At 39.9% G+C, this 16738-nt stretch overlaps 1 protein-coding gene across 4 annotated transcripts in view; it reads left to right on the top strand.

The window, feature by feature from the left end:
• LOC119816139 (intracisternal A particle-promoted polypeptide) overlaps positions 1–13994 on the top strand; it is a 35211-nt gene extending 21217 nt beyond the window's left edge. For all 4 annotated transcript variants that reach the window (XM_038332475.1, XM_038332472.1, XM_038332474.1 and 1 more), the window contains 3 exons: positions 1551–1673; positions 5687–5907; positions 13398–13994. In XM_038332475.1, the coding sequence (XP_038188403.1) occupies positions 1551–1673; positions 5687–5907; positions 13398–13622 (569 nt within the window). In that variant the 3' untranslated portion in view covers positions 13623–13994. The remainder of the gene's footprint in view (positions 1–1550; positions 1674–5686; positions 5908–13397) is intronic.
• Positions 13995–16738: the final 2744 nt, after the last annotated feature.

Here is a 16738-nt window from a genome sequence, read left to right as displayed (position 1 = left end):
TACATAATACCGCTCCCAAAATACAAAACACTAGCACCTAACGCTCGGGGATCATTGCCAAAGAGGGGTTGCTGAGACTGTCTTCTAGGAATATTGGATATACCGTAACATCTCACCAAAATGGCTGCTGACACATGAGCTGAAGAAGGGCAGCAGCAGCATAAGTGCTAACATGGGTGCAGGGCAGCCCACAGGGCCTCAACTCTAACAGAATTACTGGCAACCAAGAGATTTTGAGAGAGGAGAAATAACCTCCCCCAGGGAAGAATACATCAATTGATTATCCAATACCAAATGGTCAACCTTGAAAACATACATACAAGTAACATGAAGATTTAACAGGTTGTACTTATATATTTAGGAATATATATACATATATATAACTAATAAAAAAAAAAGCCATGAATTTAAAGAAATCAAGAAAGAGTATATAGGAGAGTTTGAAGAGAGGAAAGAGAAGGAAGAAATAATGTAATTCTAATTTCAAAAAATAAAATAATAACAAACAAATAATAAAAAATAAACTAACTTAAAAAATAAGCACAACATGAAACTAAGTGGCCTGGAGGCAGAGGCAGGCCGATCTCTCTGCATCAAGGCCTGATGTATGTAGTGAGCTTTAGGGCAACGAGGGGACACAGTGATTCCCTGTCTCAAACAAACCTTTAGAATATTTAGAAAAATGAAAAGCCTTTTTAAAGTCTCTAAATTCATCCTAAAAAGCAATATACTGTGGTTTAGCTTAGAATTGGCCTTCATAACTATTAACAATTTTGAAGGTATAGAAGTCATGTTAAAAACTAATTTGGGTGAGCAGGCTGTGGTAGACCATGCCTGAACCGAGCACCCAGGAGGCAGAGACAGGTGGATCTCTGTGAGTTTAAGGCCAGTCTGGTCTTCATAGTGAGTTCCAGGACAGCCGGAGCTACATGGTGAGACCTTGTATTAAAAAAAAAATAAGAAAATTAAAGTTAAAATATTAAGGAAAGAATGAGTGAAAGAACAAAAGAAAAGAAAAATAGTTTTGGGGTCAGGTGTATTAGTGCATTTTTTTAAAGGTTTTTGGAGACAAGATTTCTCTGTATAGCACTGATTGTCCTAGAACTTGCTTTGTAGATCAGGCTAGCCTTGAACTTGTAGATATATACTTCTGCCTCTGCCTCCTAAGTGCTGGGATTAAAGGTGTATGCCATCATCCCTTGGCTCTTATTTATATCTTTAATCCTAGCACTCTGGAGGCAGATGCAGGCAGGTCTCTGTGGGTTCCAGAATAGCCAGGGTTATGTACTGAAACTTACAAAAGTTTAAAAAATTTGGAAAATTCATATTTCTCATACTATACTAAATTTTTCTGTTTGTTTACTCTGTAATGAGCAAATCTGAACTTTACTTATGATTACATCCTGATTTTTCATGTCAGCTTGGATAGATCACTCTGTTTTCTGTGGACTTATCTGTAATGTGAAATAGTTGGATTAGGTGGTTTCTAAAATCTTTGTCATAAATAAGATTCCTTTATCTCAGAAATTATTATTTTTGTTTTGTTCCAGGTGGGTGGGTTGGAGTTGAGATTGGCACCACCATTGAACGATTTGATCCTGATGAAAATAAATGGGAAGTTGTTAGCAACATGGCTGTGCCTCGCTACTACTTTGGGTGCTGTGAAATGCAAGGTAATGCCTTTATAAGACACTTTTTCTCTTCAGGTACATTCAGCATTTACATTTGGTATATATGTATGTATGTGTGTGTTGGCTTAGAATTGACCTTGATTAGTATAATAATTTTGAAAATACAGAAGTCATGTTAAAAAATAGACTTGGAGCCGGGCGGTGGTGGCGCACGCCTTTAATCCCAGCACTCGGGAGGCAGAGGCAGGCGGATCTCTGTGAGTTCGAGACCAGCCTGGTCTACAAGAGCTAGTTCCAGGACAGGCTCCAAAGCCACAGAGAAACCCTGTCTCGAAAAATAAAAAAAAAAAAATAGATTTGGGCTGAGCGGTGGTGGCCTTTTATCCCAGCACTTGTTTTTTTTTTTTTTTTTTTTTTTTTGGTTTTTTGAGACAGGGTTTCTCTGCAGCTTTTAGAGCCTGTCCTGGAGCTAGCTCTTGTAGACCAGGCTAGTCTCGAACTCACAGAGATCCGCCTGCCTCTGCCTCCCGAGTGCTGGGATTAAAGGCATAAAGGCATGCGCCACCACCGCCCGGCTATCCCAGCACTTGGGAGGCAGAGGCAGGCAGATCTCTGAGTTTGAGACCAACCTGGTCTACAAGAGCTAGTTCCAGGACAGACAACAAAGCAAGACAGAGAATGCCAACCCCCCGATAAAATAAAATAGTTTTGAGCCAGGCCAGCCTGTCATCTAGGCCATGGGCGGGTAGCACTGCTATGATCAACAGGCATGTAGTTGGTAAATGGGAGAAAAGGAGAATCAGAGTGGGTTGTGCAATGCGGAGAAAAGCAGAACTGAAGACACCACGGTGGTGAGGAACAGGCTACTATGGGTGGCCTATGCTACCACTTGGGGTCCAGTCATGTCTGACCTGTGCTGCAACAGCCCAAGGCCTTGCCTGGGTCTATGGCCCCACCTCAGCTGGGATCTGTGTTGATGTTCGTGACCCACGTTACCTGAGAAGGCCTACAGATGTCTGTGGCCTGGGCCTGAGGCCATATTGATGACCAAGGGCCATGCTGCCACTGGGGGCATACTAATCTGAATGACCTGTGCTGCCAGTCATGGCCATGGTGATTTCCGGGCCTGAACTGCAGCAAGGGCTGGGTCCATGGCCCTACCATCTTACCTTGGTCTGTGTTGATGCCTGAGGGTTTGTTACCACCAGGAGCCATGGGAGAGCAGGCCCTGACCCTTCCTTAAGGAGTTGGTCCTGATGGAGGCTGAACTGCCCACCTCAGCTACCACCCAGGTTCACATCCAAGGCTTGAATTAGTCCACCCCATCTACGCTATCTAGGACCTGCTAGAGCGTGCAAAGGGACAGGAGCTGCAGAACCATAGCCACAGGATCTCATGACTCAGGGCAACAGCAAGATATCCAAAAGAAGTTTCGGTGAGGTTCCAATGATGGTGTACCAGAAGCTAGAGGTCTTCAACTAGACCAACAACAGCTCATTGCAATAAATATTTGCAAATAAAGCTGTCTGGACAAAAGAATATACTGCTTAATACATTGTAGCTCCCAAGTCCACTAGAACAAATGAATATGTGATGGAGAGGAGGGAAATATGGAGGAATAAAAAAAATTTGTATGTTGTGGGGGAGGCAGACTTAGAAGGACTGTTAAATGAGTGGGATTGGAGTGCATATTGTTAAATTCCCAAATATGTGAGTGCATATTGTGAATCAAAAGAAAATATGAGAAAAAAATAGTTTTGTGGAGCCAGGTATGGTGGTGCATACCTTTAGTCCCAGCACTTGGGGGCAGAGGCAAGGAGATTCTCTCTCTCTCTCTCTCTCTCTCTCTCTCTCTCTATATATATATATATATATATATATATATATATATATATATATATGTATAAAATTCTGTGTATAAAAATAGTTTGAGGGGCAGACAAGATGGCGCAGCAGTTAAAGGAGTTTCCACAATGTCTGACTGGAACCCACATGGTAGAAGGAGAAAACCACCTCCTGCAAATTGTCTGCTGAGCTCTACACCTCGGCTATATGGCATGCACACACAGGTACACATGAGCACACAAACTAAATAGGTGTAAATTAAAAAAACTAATTGAGGCCCTATTTTCAGAATATATTATAAGATACGTCATTGAAGGATTAATGTTTTAATATAGTTAGTTAATAATAGTAATATAGAAGTTCTGGCTTTTACTTCTTTTTTCTTTTTTTTTTTTTTTTTTTGGTTTTTTGAGACAGGGTTTCTCTGTAGCTTTGGAGCCTGTCCTGGAACTAGCTCTTGTAGACCAGGCTGGTCTCGAACTCACAGAGATCCGCCTGCCTCTGCCTCCCGAGTGCTGGGATTAAAGGCATGTGCCACCACCGCCCGGCAGGCTTTTACTTCTTATATTACTGACATTTTGTTCTATATTGCTAAAATAATTTTCCTGTAATGAAGAAAACTAAGTTAAAACTTCAGATAGAGACTGGGTATGATGGTGCATGCCTTTAAGTCCAATATTTGGGAGGTATTTTTACTCTTTGGCTGTTTGCGTTTTGGGGGCGTACCACTAAGTTCCCAAATAAATACACATGGAGGTTTATTATTCTCTTATGAATGCCCAGCCTTAGCTTGACTTGTTTCTTTCTTTTTTTTTTTTTTTAACATTATAATCAGTTATAAACTGATTGGTGTAATATCTCAGGCTTCTTATTAACGCTTACAACTTAAATTAGCCCATTATTCTTATCTATGTTAGCCACATGGCTCAGTGTAGTGATGAGCTGCGGGCAGGCCTGCTTTTCATCCCGCCCGGATCCCACATGGCTAGCTTTGCACCTGAAATAATTACACGGAAACTGTATTCTTTTAAACACTGCCTGGCCCATTAGTTTAAGTCCCTTATTAGCTAATTCTCTCACATCTTGATTAACCCATATTTAGTAATGTGTGTAGCACCACGAGGGGAGGCTTACCAGGAAGATTCTAGTCTGCATCCATCTCAGAGAGGAGAGTCATGGTGACTGCTTGAAGCATCTGCCTCACTTCCTTTCTTCCCAGCATTCTGTTCTGTCTACTCCACCCACCTATGTTTTAACCTATCAGGCCAAGCAGTTTTTTTATTAACTAACCAATGAAATCATCAGATAGATAGAAGACACACCTATATCAGCTCAGTACCTTTTTCAGTGAGGCAGTCACATCTTGCTTCTTCTGTGGCAGGCTTGGCTTGTTTCTAGCCAGCTTTTACCTTAAATTATCCTGTCTATCTTCAGACTCTGGGCTTTTACCTTTACCCTATATACCTTTCTTTACTTCTTACTCCATTACTGGCTGTGTAGCTGGCCCCTTCTTTTCTCACTCCTTGATCTTTTCTTCCCAGATTTTTTTTCTCCTATTTATTTTCTCTGCATGCCAGGCCCACCTATCTTTCTCCTATTGGCTCTTCAGTTTTTTATTAGACCAATCAGGTGTTTTAGACAGGCAAAGTAATACAGCTTTATAGTGTTAAACAAATACAACATTAAATAATGCAACATATCTTTGCATCATGAAACAAATATTCCACAGTATAGACAAATGCAACACATCTTAAATTAATATTCTACATTGTAGCCATTAGTAAGTATCCAAATTGGTTTTGTACCATCTTTGGTTTAGAGATCCATAGACAAACACACAAATTTTTTATTTGTGTGTTTTATTAAAAAATAGGAAAAATTCAGATATTCAGAAGTAGCTATTTAGTAAAATATATTTAAGTGTATTCCATTATTGTCATTTTCTCTCATAACAACATCTGAGTTATTTTTCCAAAGTAGAGAGAAAGTACCAAAATCAGTTTGTTTGTTTGTTTTAATTTTTTTAAAGACAGGGTCTCACTATGTAGCTATAGCTGATGTCTTGGAACTCACTATGTAGACCAATTTGGCCTTGAACTCAGAGAGATGTGACTGACTCTGCCTCTTGAGTGCTCGGGTCAAAGGCATTGCCACCATGGTTGGCCTTTATCTTTTGAATAGAAACTGAGATCAAATCTTCTGTTTTTCAGGTTTAATTTATGTTATTGGAGGAATCAGCAATGAGGGACTGGAGCTTCGTTCTTTTGAAGTTTATGATCCTCTTTCTAAGCGCTGGTCTCCACTTCCTCCTATGGGGACCAGAAGAGCATATCTCGGGGTGGCAGCACTCAATGACTGCATCTATTCTATTGGAGGGTGGAATGAGACACAAGGCGCTCTTCACACTGTAGAAAAGTACTCCTTTGAAGAGGTAGGTTGGATGATTTCAAATGTTTAATGTCTTGTTTTCTTTCAGTACCTGTTAGATCTGTAGTGATGTGTTCTATTTCACTTGTTATTTGATCATTTATCAACTTATCTCTTTGTCTCTCTTTCCTCTCTCTTGGTTTTTCGAGACTGTGTTTCTCTGTGTAGCAACCTACCTGGAACTTACTATGTTGTAGACCAAGGTGACCTTGAATTCTGCCTTCCTCTGCCTCTCAAGTGCTGGGATTAAGGGTGTGCACCACCACTGCCAATCTTTCTTCCTCTTTTAAAAGAAGCAATTTTAAATATCACTATTTTTAAATTTCTTTTAGTTGCTGTTCATTTTCTATTGAGTTATTTCATTTTTACCTTTTCTTGTGTATTTTGGGTTTTTTACTTTTTCTAGATCATTAAATTAGAAATTGAGATGACAGATTATAAATCATCATTTTCTTATTTTTAAAATTTTGGTGTGGGGTGGGGACTGGAAAGATTGTTCAGTGGTGAACCCTCTTGCAGGGGGTGACCTAGGGTCAGTTTCCAGCACCTGCATGGTAGTTTACTACTGTCCATACACAATCTTTTCTTTTAGCATATTTCTTTCCTTTTAAAAAAGAAAGGTTTATTTTTCTTCATATGTGTGTGTCTATATCTTCCATGTGTGTTCAGATATCTGCAGAGGTCAGATGAGGATATCAGCCCCCAGGAGTTAGAGGTATAGATGGTAGTGAGCCATCAGATATGAATGCTGAGATTTAAATTCAGGTCCTCTGAAAGTAGCAAGTACTCTTAACTAATGATCCATCTCTCCAGCCTCTCTTCTTTCCCTTTCATTTATATATTTTATTTTATTACTATTACATTTTTTTTTTTTTGAGACAGAGTCTCACCATGTATTGTTGACTGCCTGCAAAGTTGCTGTCTAGATCAGTCTGGTCTCCAACTCATTGGGATCCCCTGCCTTTTCCTCCCGAGGGCTGGGTTTAAAGGCGTGTGCCACTACGTGTGGCTTCCTTCATTTTCAAAAAATAACTTCTGGGGCTATAGAGATAAAACATCAGTTTAGAGCACTTACTGCTATTCCAGAGGACCTGGATTCTGTTTCCAGCACCTTTATCAGACAGCTCATAACTGTCTATAAGTCCTAGTTCCAACACCCTTTGGCCTCTATTAACACTTGACCACATGTGGTACACATAAACTCATGCAAGTGAAAACACATACACATCAATAAAAAAGGAAATCTTTTGGTCTTTTGAGGCAGGGTCTCTCTATGAAGCCTTAGTTGGCCTGGAACTCATAGGAATCTCTCTACCTCTGCTTCCCTAGTGCTGAGATTAAAGCCATGCACCACCTAACTAGGACAGATAAATAAATCTTTAAAAAATAAAACAAAAACCTCAAAACTTTTTCTTTTTTCTTAAAGAGGGTTTCATTATATAACACTGGAAGGCCTGCAATTCAGTATTTAGACCAGGGTGACTTGAACTCATAGAGTTTTGTCAGCCTTTGCCTCCTGAGTGTTCGATTAAAGAAGTATTTCACCCAACCTTAAAAAAAATTTTTCACTATAGAAAAATCACTCCTTGTTCTCAAGCTATACATATATATGAACTTAATTCTTATAAATATGTTATGCATATTATAAACTCTATGTGATGATCCTTGAAATAAATTTTCCATGTTCAAATAAATCTGGGGACTATTATACACTATATTATTTTCTTGGAAATGTTAAGGATTTTCTTAGCATAAGTCTTTTAAAACCTCTAAAAGGGACTGATGAGATGGCTCAGTGGGTAAAGAACAAGTCTGATAACTTGAATTTAATCCCCAGAGTCTGCATACAGGTAGAACATAACTGAAGTTGCCCTTTGACTTCCATATTCATGCTGTGTTATCCATGCCCACAGTCACACAAACTGAGAAATAGATTTTTAAAAGTATTCAAAATTATATGTGTATATGTGCCCTAGTTAGAATTATTAATACTATGATGAAACACTATGACCAAAAGCAAGTTGTAGAGGAAAAGGTTTATTTGGCTTACATTTCTATATTGTAACCCATCATTGAAGGAAGTCAGGACAGAAACTCAAGCAGGACTGGAACCTGGAGACTGGATCCAATTCAGAGGCTTTGGAGGGGTGCTGCTTAATGACTTGCTCAATGTGGCTTATTCAGCTTTCTTTCTTTTTTTTTTTATTGATTTTTATTAAGCTCTACATTTTTCTCTGCTCCTCTCCCTACCTCTTCCCTCCCCACCTCAATCCTCTCCCAAAGGTCCCCATGCTCCCAATTTACTTAGGAGATCTTGTATTTTTCTACGTTCTACTTCCCATGTAGATTAGATCTATATAAGTCTCTCTTAGTGTCTGCATTGTTGTTCTCTGGGATTGTGGTTTGTAGGCTGGCTTTCTTTGCTTTATGTTTAAAAACCACCTGTGAGTGAGTACATGTGATAATTGTCTTTCTGTGTCTGGTACCTCACTCAAAATAATGTTTTCTAGCTACATCCATTTTCCTGCAAAATTCAAGCTGTTGTCATTTTTTCCTGCAAAATTCAAGCTGTTGTCATTTTTTTCTGCTGTGTAGTACTCCACTGTATAAATGTACCACATTTTTCTTATCCATTCTTCGATCGAGGGGGCATTTAGGTTGTTTCCAGGTTCTGGCTATGACAAACAAAGCTGCTATGAACATAGTTGAGCACATGTCCTTGTGGCACAATTGAGCATTCTTTGGATATATACCCAAAAGTGGTATTACTGGGTCTTGAGATAGATTCTTTCCTCATTTTCTGAGAAATCGCCACACTGACATCCAAAGGGGTTGTACCAGCTTACATTCCCACCAGCGATGCAGAAGTGTTCCCTTTTCCCCACATCCTCTGCAGCATAAGTTGTCATCAGTGTTTTTGATCTTGGCCATTCTTACAGGTGTAAGATGGAATCTCAAAGTTGTTTTGATTTGCATTTCTCTGATGACTAAGGATGTTGAACTTTTTTTTTTAGGTGTCTTTTTCAGCCTTTTTAGATTCCTCTGTTGAGAGTTCTCTGTTTAGGTCTGTACTCCATTTTTTTTTATTGGATTATGTGATCTTTTGGTGTCCAATTTCTTGAGTTCTTTGTATATTTTGGAGATCAGACCTCTGTCTGATGTGGGGTTAGTGAAGATCTTTTCCCATTCTGTAGGCTGTCGTTTTGTCTTGTTGACGTGTCCTTTGCTTTACAGAAGCTTTTTAGTTTCAGGAGCTCCCATTTATTGTTTCTTTCAGTGTCTGTGCTGCTGGGGTTCTATTTAGGAAGTGGTTCCCTGTGCCATCAGCTTGCTTTCTTATAGAACCCAATATAACTAGCCCAGGAATGGCAGCGCCCACAGTGGGCTAAGCCCTCCCTATCACTACTAATTAAGAAAATACTCTACAAGCTGGGCAGTGGTAGCGCAGGCCTTTAATCCTAGCACTCGGGAGACAGAGGCAGGCAGATTTCTGTGAGTTTGAGGCCAGCTTGGTCTACAAGAGCTAGTTCCAGGACAGGCTCTAAAACTACATAGAAACCCTATTTCGAAAAACTAAAATAAAAATAAAAAAAAAACCTAAAAAAAAGAAAAGAAAAAAGAAAACACAGCTAAACCTTAAGGAGGCATTTTCTCAGTTGTGCAACAGGGCAAACTCCAAATTTTGCATTTCTATGTCTGACTGATGTCAAAGGGCCTTTCAGATTTCCAACTTCTTTCACCTGTTTTGACTACAACATACTTCTCTCTCTTGGCTGGTTCTGTAACCAATCTGCAGCTCCCTTTTGCAGATATCCCGCAATTCTGGCATCTCCAAAACCTTGGGATCTAAAGAAATCAAGGCTTTCCCTACACAGCTTCAAACAGTAGCCTCTCTGAGCCTCCATGTAGGGACAACCCTGATACACACTTGGCCTCAGCGGCTAAAGCCACAGAGGAATATTCCACAACCATTTTCCTGTATCTCTGACTCTGAAGCTAGAAGAGCATGACTGGCGCTGCCAAGTTCTCCTACTTGGTGGGGTTGGAACTTGTCCTCTTGTTCACTTACATTGGCATCAGCTTCTGTTTTCAATGCTTTCTTTCACTGCTCCATCTTTTCTTTAATTCTTTTTCTCAAGTTTAGAAGCTTAGCATGATGGGGTCTTACCCTGAAGTCACCACTCTCTCTATTCCATTTAACACCAGGCTTTTCTTTAAACTTTTCTTTTTTTCTGTCTTACAAACTCTATTAGTCCTGGGAAAAGAGGGACAAGCATTTCCTGACGTTTTTGTCCATTACTGTTTGTTGTTACCATTGATGGGACTGTGCACATGCTTATTAGAGGACAAGAAACATGCTTGGGAGAAGACAGGAAGGCCTTGATCTTGGGCCAGGCACTGAGATGTGCCACAGAGGCAGAGAGAAATTGTCCAGGCATCCAGGGACCAGGACCTAGTGGATCAACAACAGGTCCAGCGAGTTGTAATTAGCAAAGGCGATCTAGTCGTCTGCAATGAAGGCTTTACCTCCCTGGTTCTGAGACGACGGTGTCTGAAAAGGCTTCAGGTGCTAGGCAGGACCTTCCCACAGTCATCCTTTTCACATCACATTTGGTGTAGATGACGATGCCATATTTGCAGTGAAGGTCTTCTACCCCATTCATATCCACCTAGGCAGTCTCCCTCTGGTCTTTCCTATAAAGCCCACCCAAAGGATTGGTCCAGGTGCCTCAAGATGGCATTAGATTGCTACAGAGTGAGGTCTCCATCCTGAAACTCGGGGAACTGCTTATAGAGACAGGTGGATTTACACAAGCCTTGCATCCTGGTCTCTTTGGTAACTTCTTCGTGGCCTCACAGAACCCTCCAGCTGGGAATAGACAGTGGTGTTTGGTAGCATGGCTACTGCCTAGATGGGAGACATGGATACAGTACTGTGTGGACGGTGACGGAGCTTGGGCATGGACGCCTTTTCTTTGAACTTTTTATCTCCTTGAGCACTGGACTTTGCTTGAGAACACTTCTTCATGCTCCTTTCTTCTTCAGCTGTATGTTTTATGTTGTTCCTTGCCCATGTGCTCCTTTTCCATTGTAGATCTGCATAGAGTGACCACTAGTAACCATGTAACACAGTCAATACTAGACTTTCTTGAAATCTCTGCCAATGCCAATAATCTAAAACTCTTCAATTTATCCTCTGAATGAGAAAAAGAAATATAAATAAAAGGACTGCTCCTAGGTATGGTTAAGAAGAAAGTTTATTGTGGATAAGGGGGACAGTGTAGGAGAGGCAGAGACATCTGGAAGAGTCCAGAGTAGACATGACCAGACTGAGCTGGGCCATGAGGGGAGGGAGGAGAGAGGGGAACCAGGTGCAGCAGGCAGGGGGTCAAAGGTCCAAAAAAGGGTGGATGACCAAAATGTCTGGATTATATAGGGAAGAACCTCTGGGGGAAGGACAGTTCAGGGTAGAGGGCAGGGTATGCCAACCATACCCCATTAAAAAAAAAAAAAAAAAAAAAAAGACTGAGGGATGAAGTACAGAAAGTAGCTGTATTCTTCACCAAGATCTCACAGGAATGGTCTCTGGATCACCTATTGTTATGTTCTTCCCCTCTGAAACTTCTTGGACTGAGCCATCATAGTCTACATTGCTTCCAGCACCACGATCTTACATGCTCCTACTAGTTATGGCCATTAAACCCAGCTTAAAGCATCCATCTGATTTTTTTTTTTTTTTTTTTTTTTTTTTTTTTTTTTTTTTTTGGTTTTTCGAGACAGGGTTTCTCTGTGGCTTTAGAGCCTGTCCTGGAACTAGCTCTTGTAGACCAGGCTGGTCTCGAACTCACAGAGATCCGCCTGCGTCTGCCTCCCGAGTGCTGGGATTAAAGGCGTGCGCCACCATCGCCCGGCTCCATCTGATTTTCTATTCCAGAGTCCCAAAGTCTTCCATATTCCTACAACAAACAGCATGGTCAGGCCTATCACATTATTACCCCGCTTCTTGGTACCAGCTTCTGGTTTACTCACTGTTTTAATGCTGTAAAGAGACCACAACCAAGGCAACTCTTATGAAAGAAGTCATTTCATTGGGGCTTGCTTACAATTTCAGAGGTTTAGTCCATTATCCTCATGGCAGAGAGCATGAAGACATGCTGGTAGGTGCTGGAGCACATCCTGATTCAGAGAGAGAGAGAGTGCACCTAGGGTTGGTATGAGCCCAGTCCTAATGGCACACTTCCTCCAACAAGACAACACCTCCTAATCCTTCTAATTCTTTCAAATAGTACTATTCCCTGGTGATGAAACTCAAAAATATCACTTTATGACCATTATTATTCAAATCAGCACAAGTTCTTTTAACTGCTGAGCCATCTCTCTAGCCATCTAGATAAGTTTTACAGAATCTTTATATATAAGCTTTTGTTTCCTTGAAATTTTGTCATCCCTTTGTTTGAATATATTATTTGTATTTCATGGACTTGGGTTCTCAGATTGCTAGCTTAAATAACTCCTAAGCATTTTAAAAGCTATTTATTTTTATTTTGTTTGTATGGGTGTTTTGCCTGCATGAATGTCTTACACCGTATGTATACAGTGCCTGTAGACTCCTGAAAGAGTGTTAGGTACTCTGGAACTAGAGTTACAGACTGTTGTTAGCCATCACGTAGGTACTGGGAACTGAACCTTCGCCCTCTGCATAACCAGGCAGTGCTTTTGACCACTAGCCAGCTCTCCAGTCCCTACATGATTTCTAGATCATTACCTGATCTGTAGTTTTTTGTTGTTGTTGTTGTTTTTGAGACAAAGTTTCTCTGTGTTTGGAGCCTGTCTTAGAACTTGCTCTGTAGCCTGGCAGTGGTGGCGCATGCACCACCACCAACACCTGGCCATATTTTATAATCAGATATGTTTAACTATTCTCTAGAATTAGTATTTTATCATGTCTGCCAAAAAGTTTATTTAAAAATGTTGTTAGCTAAAAAAAAAAAAAAAAAAAAAAAAAAAAAAAAAAAAAAAAAGCTAAAAGCCGGGCGGTGGTGGCGCACGCCTTTAATCCCAGCACTCGGGAGGCAGAGGCAGGCGGATCTCTGTGAGTTCGAGGCCAGCCTGGTCTACAAGAGCTAGGTCCAGGACAGGCTCTAAAAAAGCTGCAGAGAAACCCTGTCTCGAAAAACCAAAAAAAAAAAAAAAATGTTGTTAGCTGGGCAATGGTGGCACACGCCTTTAATACCAGCATGTAGCAGGCAGAGGCAGGCAGATATCCGTCAGTTCGAGGCCAGCCTGGTCTGCAAGAGCTAGTTTTCAGGACAGGTTCTAAAGCTACAGAGAAACCCTGTCTCAAAAAAGCAATAAATAAATAAATAAAAATGTTATATACTTACTTTCTTGGTTTGAATTTAAACATATAAATGACTAGGATATATGATTTCAAGGAGATTTTCTTATCATTTTATGACAGTACTAATGTTAATTCTTTTCTCACTTTACTAGGAAAAGTGGGTTGAAGTTGCTTCAATGAAAGTTCCCAGAGCAGGCATGTGCGTTGCGGCAGTCAATGGTCTCCTGTATGTTTCTGGAGGCCGCTCTTCTAGCCATGATTTCTTGGCCCCAGGTACCTTGGACTCAGTTGAAGTTTATAACCCTCATTCAGATACATGGACAGAAATTGGTAACATGATCACTAGTCGCTGTGAAGGTGGTGTTGCTGTACTATGACACAGAAAGCATAAAAGTACAAGTAGCATTTAGAAATGTAGGTTCTGACCTGTTGTAAATCAAACTTGTATTTGTGATATGACCCTCTGATTCTTTTGAGGATATGTATTGAATAGATAGATAAGAGTGATTTTTTTTCTAAAGTTTGAATGTGAATAGATATGGAATATATCTTAATAAAGAACTCATAAATTTGCAAAGCTTAGCAACAATAGAAATGGTGTTTATGCCTTACAGTTATTCAGTTATCAATATAATCCTAATTGTAAAAATTCTTTGTTTAGAAACTTCTGGGAAATAGTGCCTTTGGCTACTTCTCTAGTGCAGTTCAAGTTGTAATATAGCCTGTATATAATAAATGATCATCTCTGAGACAGTTTAAAGATTTCTATTATAATTCACAATTTAGTCCAGAACATAGTTTCCCTGATGTGATTTAACCTATAGAGAAAAGCTAGTGAACTGTACTTCAATGGCAGGACTTTTCACCATCCCCAAATAAAAGCACTAGACTATTAGGAAGGGCACATAGTAAATATCCATTTGGATTTTGTTTGTTTGTTTTTGAGACAGGGTATCTCTACATAGCTCTGGCTGTCCCAAAACTTTCTACATAGACCAAGCCTGCCTCAAAGTCACAGAGATTTGCTTGCCCCTGCCTCCCAAGTGCTGGGATTAAAGGTCTGTGCCACTATGCCCAGCATATCTGCCTATTTAGATAGGTAAACTTCTGCTTTTGATAGTCTGAGAGATTTTAACAACTCATATTTTTTGTTTTGATTAAGAATACAAGTAAGGAACTGGTGAAAATTCTTTATAAAAAGTTTTACTTTTTAAAATTTCTATGTATGTGTGTGTGTGTCTACTTGTCTATGTGCACCATGTGTATACAGATGCCTGCTGAGACCAGAAGAGGATGTAGTATCCCCTGGAACTGGAGTAAGGGTGCTGCCTGATGTGGGTGCAGGGTACTGAACCTTAGGTCCTCTGAAAGAGCAGTAAGTGCTTCTAACTTTTGAGCCATCTCTCTAGTCCCCCATGATGACAGTTGAGTTTTTAAAAATATGTACGAGTTGGGGCTGGAGAGATGGCTCTGTGGTTAAGAGCACTGACTGTTCTTCCAGAGGACCCAGGTTCAATTCCCAGCACCCACATGGCAGCTCACAACTGTCTGAAGATTCAGTTGCAGGGGATCTGACACCTTCACACTAATGCACATAAAATAAAGTTAAATAAACCATAAAAATATTTTACAGTTTATACACACACACACACACCACACACACACAGACACACACACATATGAGTGTTTTACCTGAAGTTTTGTCTGGGATTTGGCATTATAGATGGTTTTAAACTGCTGTGTGGTTGCTGGGGTCCTCTAGAAGAGCAGCCAATGTTCCTAACTGCTGAGCCATCTCTCCAATCTTTAGATAAGTTCTTGGTTGAAATAGTGTGCAATGGGGATAAGAATACCCCAGGCATCATTATGTGATTAGAAGTTTCTTCTTTATTTTCTAGTCAACAAAATTATCTATTTAGTTTTAGGAAGAGGTGCTTTTGTTAGATTATTAAGCTTTGTTTGATTTACTTGTACTTGGATAAGCTTATGTAATAGCTTAGTATAGTGCTACTGCCTGGTGGCTTGGAAAAGATGAATTGCAGTTACAACTTTTTATGTTTTGTTTTTTGTTGGTTTTGATTGTCTGTTTTTGTTTTGGGGATAGTCTCACTATGCAGCCCAAGTTATCCTTGAACTCTCAACAGTTTTCCTGCTTCAACCTTGTGAGTGCTGGGTACCAGGTATGAGCCATCATACTTAGCTCAATGGGTACACCTTTGAGCATCTTTAATCTGAAATCAGAAAACTTTTGAATGCTGACACCCAATGCAAAAAAAAAAAAAAACTTGGAATTTGTTTCATTTTTTATTTCTGATTTTCAGAATAGGGATGCTCAGCTGACAAATGCTATATAAATGGTCTAAAACCTGATATAGTCTGAAGTCCAAAACACTTCCAATCCCAATCACTTCAGATCTTTATCAGAGATTTAACCTGTACATGTGGAATTTTTATAGACAAATATTGTTAGTTATAACTACCTTGGATCTAAAACTGCTTCTTAAACTTGTTTCCCCTGATATCATTCCTTTTTTTTAAAAAAAAATATTTATTTATTTATTTATTGTGTATACAATGTTCTGTGTGTATGCCTGCAGGCCAGAAGAGGGCACCAGACCTCATTACAGATGGTTGTGAATCACCATGTGGTTGCTGGGAATTGAACTCAGGACCTTTGGAAGAGCAGGCAATGCTCTTAACCTCTGAGCCATCTCTCCAGCCCCCCTGATGCCATTCTTAAAATGTTTTATACTGAATTCTGAAGGCTGTGATCGCTGCTTTTATTTTTGCTAGCCAGTTAAGAGCCACATTATTAAGGGTTTGCGTGCTTTCAGTTTAACTGGCTGCCTCAAGGTTATGATTTCTCATTTAAGGTCTTTCAACACCTTATTAGATAGAAAACCTTGATAGAAAATCAGCATTAAACCTGTTATACAGCACAGACAGAAAGCAATGCCTCTTTCTGTGAAATAGCCTGAAAGTTTGAAGTTAGGATCTAGATGTCAGAGAATGAATACCAAGAGTATTCAAGTCTAGTTAAGCTAACTCATGTGCTCCTATTGTTTAGAGAACGTGCTAAAACAGATTCACAAAATACTAGTTCAGTTCTCATTATTGCCCAGTACCAGACAAAAATGGCAAGGGATATGATCACACACACAACACACATATGCCTGTGGCAGAAGTGAAATATCAAGACATTCAGTATTTGGTATTTATGTATGATCAGCTCAGAAGTTACCTGAAAAGTTAATTAAATGTGTATTATTTCCCAGCCCCCAGCCCAGGTTTTTAAGTTAAAATCCAGTGTGTTAGATTAGGGATGTATTGCTCAGTAGCAGTGCTTTCATAGCATTTATGAAGCACAGGTTCAATTTCTAGGAGGAAAAGAAAATCAAACAAACAAAGCAAAGCAATACTTTTGTCGTTATTTTATGTTTAAGACAGGGCCTCTCTATGTAGCATTGGCTGTCTTATAACTTGTTATAGATCC

The sequence above is a fragment of the Arvicola amphibius genome, chromosome 6 (genome assembly GCF_903992535.2).
Source record: "Arvicola amphibius chromosome 6, mArvAmp1.2, whole genome shotgun sequence".
Classification (NCBI taxonomy): Eukaryota; Metazoa; Chordata; class Mammalia; order Rodentia; family Cricetidae; genus Arvicola; species Arvicola amphibius.
Note: the sequence above shows the minus strand (reverse complement) of the source record. Positions and strands in the feature narration are given on the sequence as shown.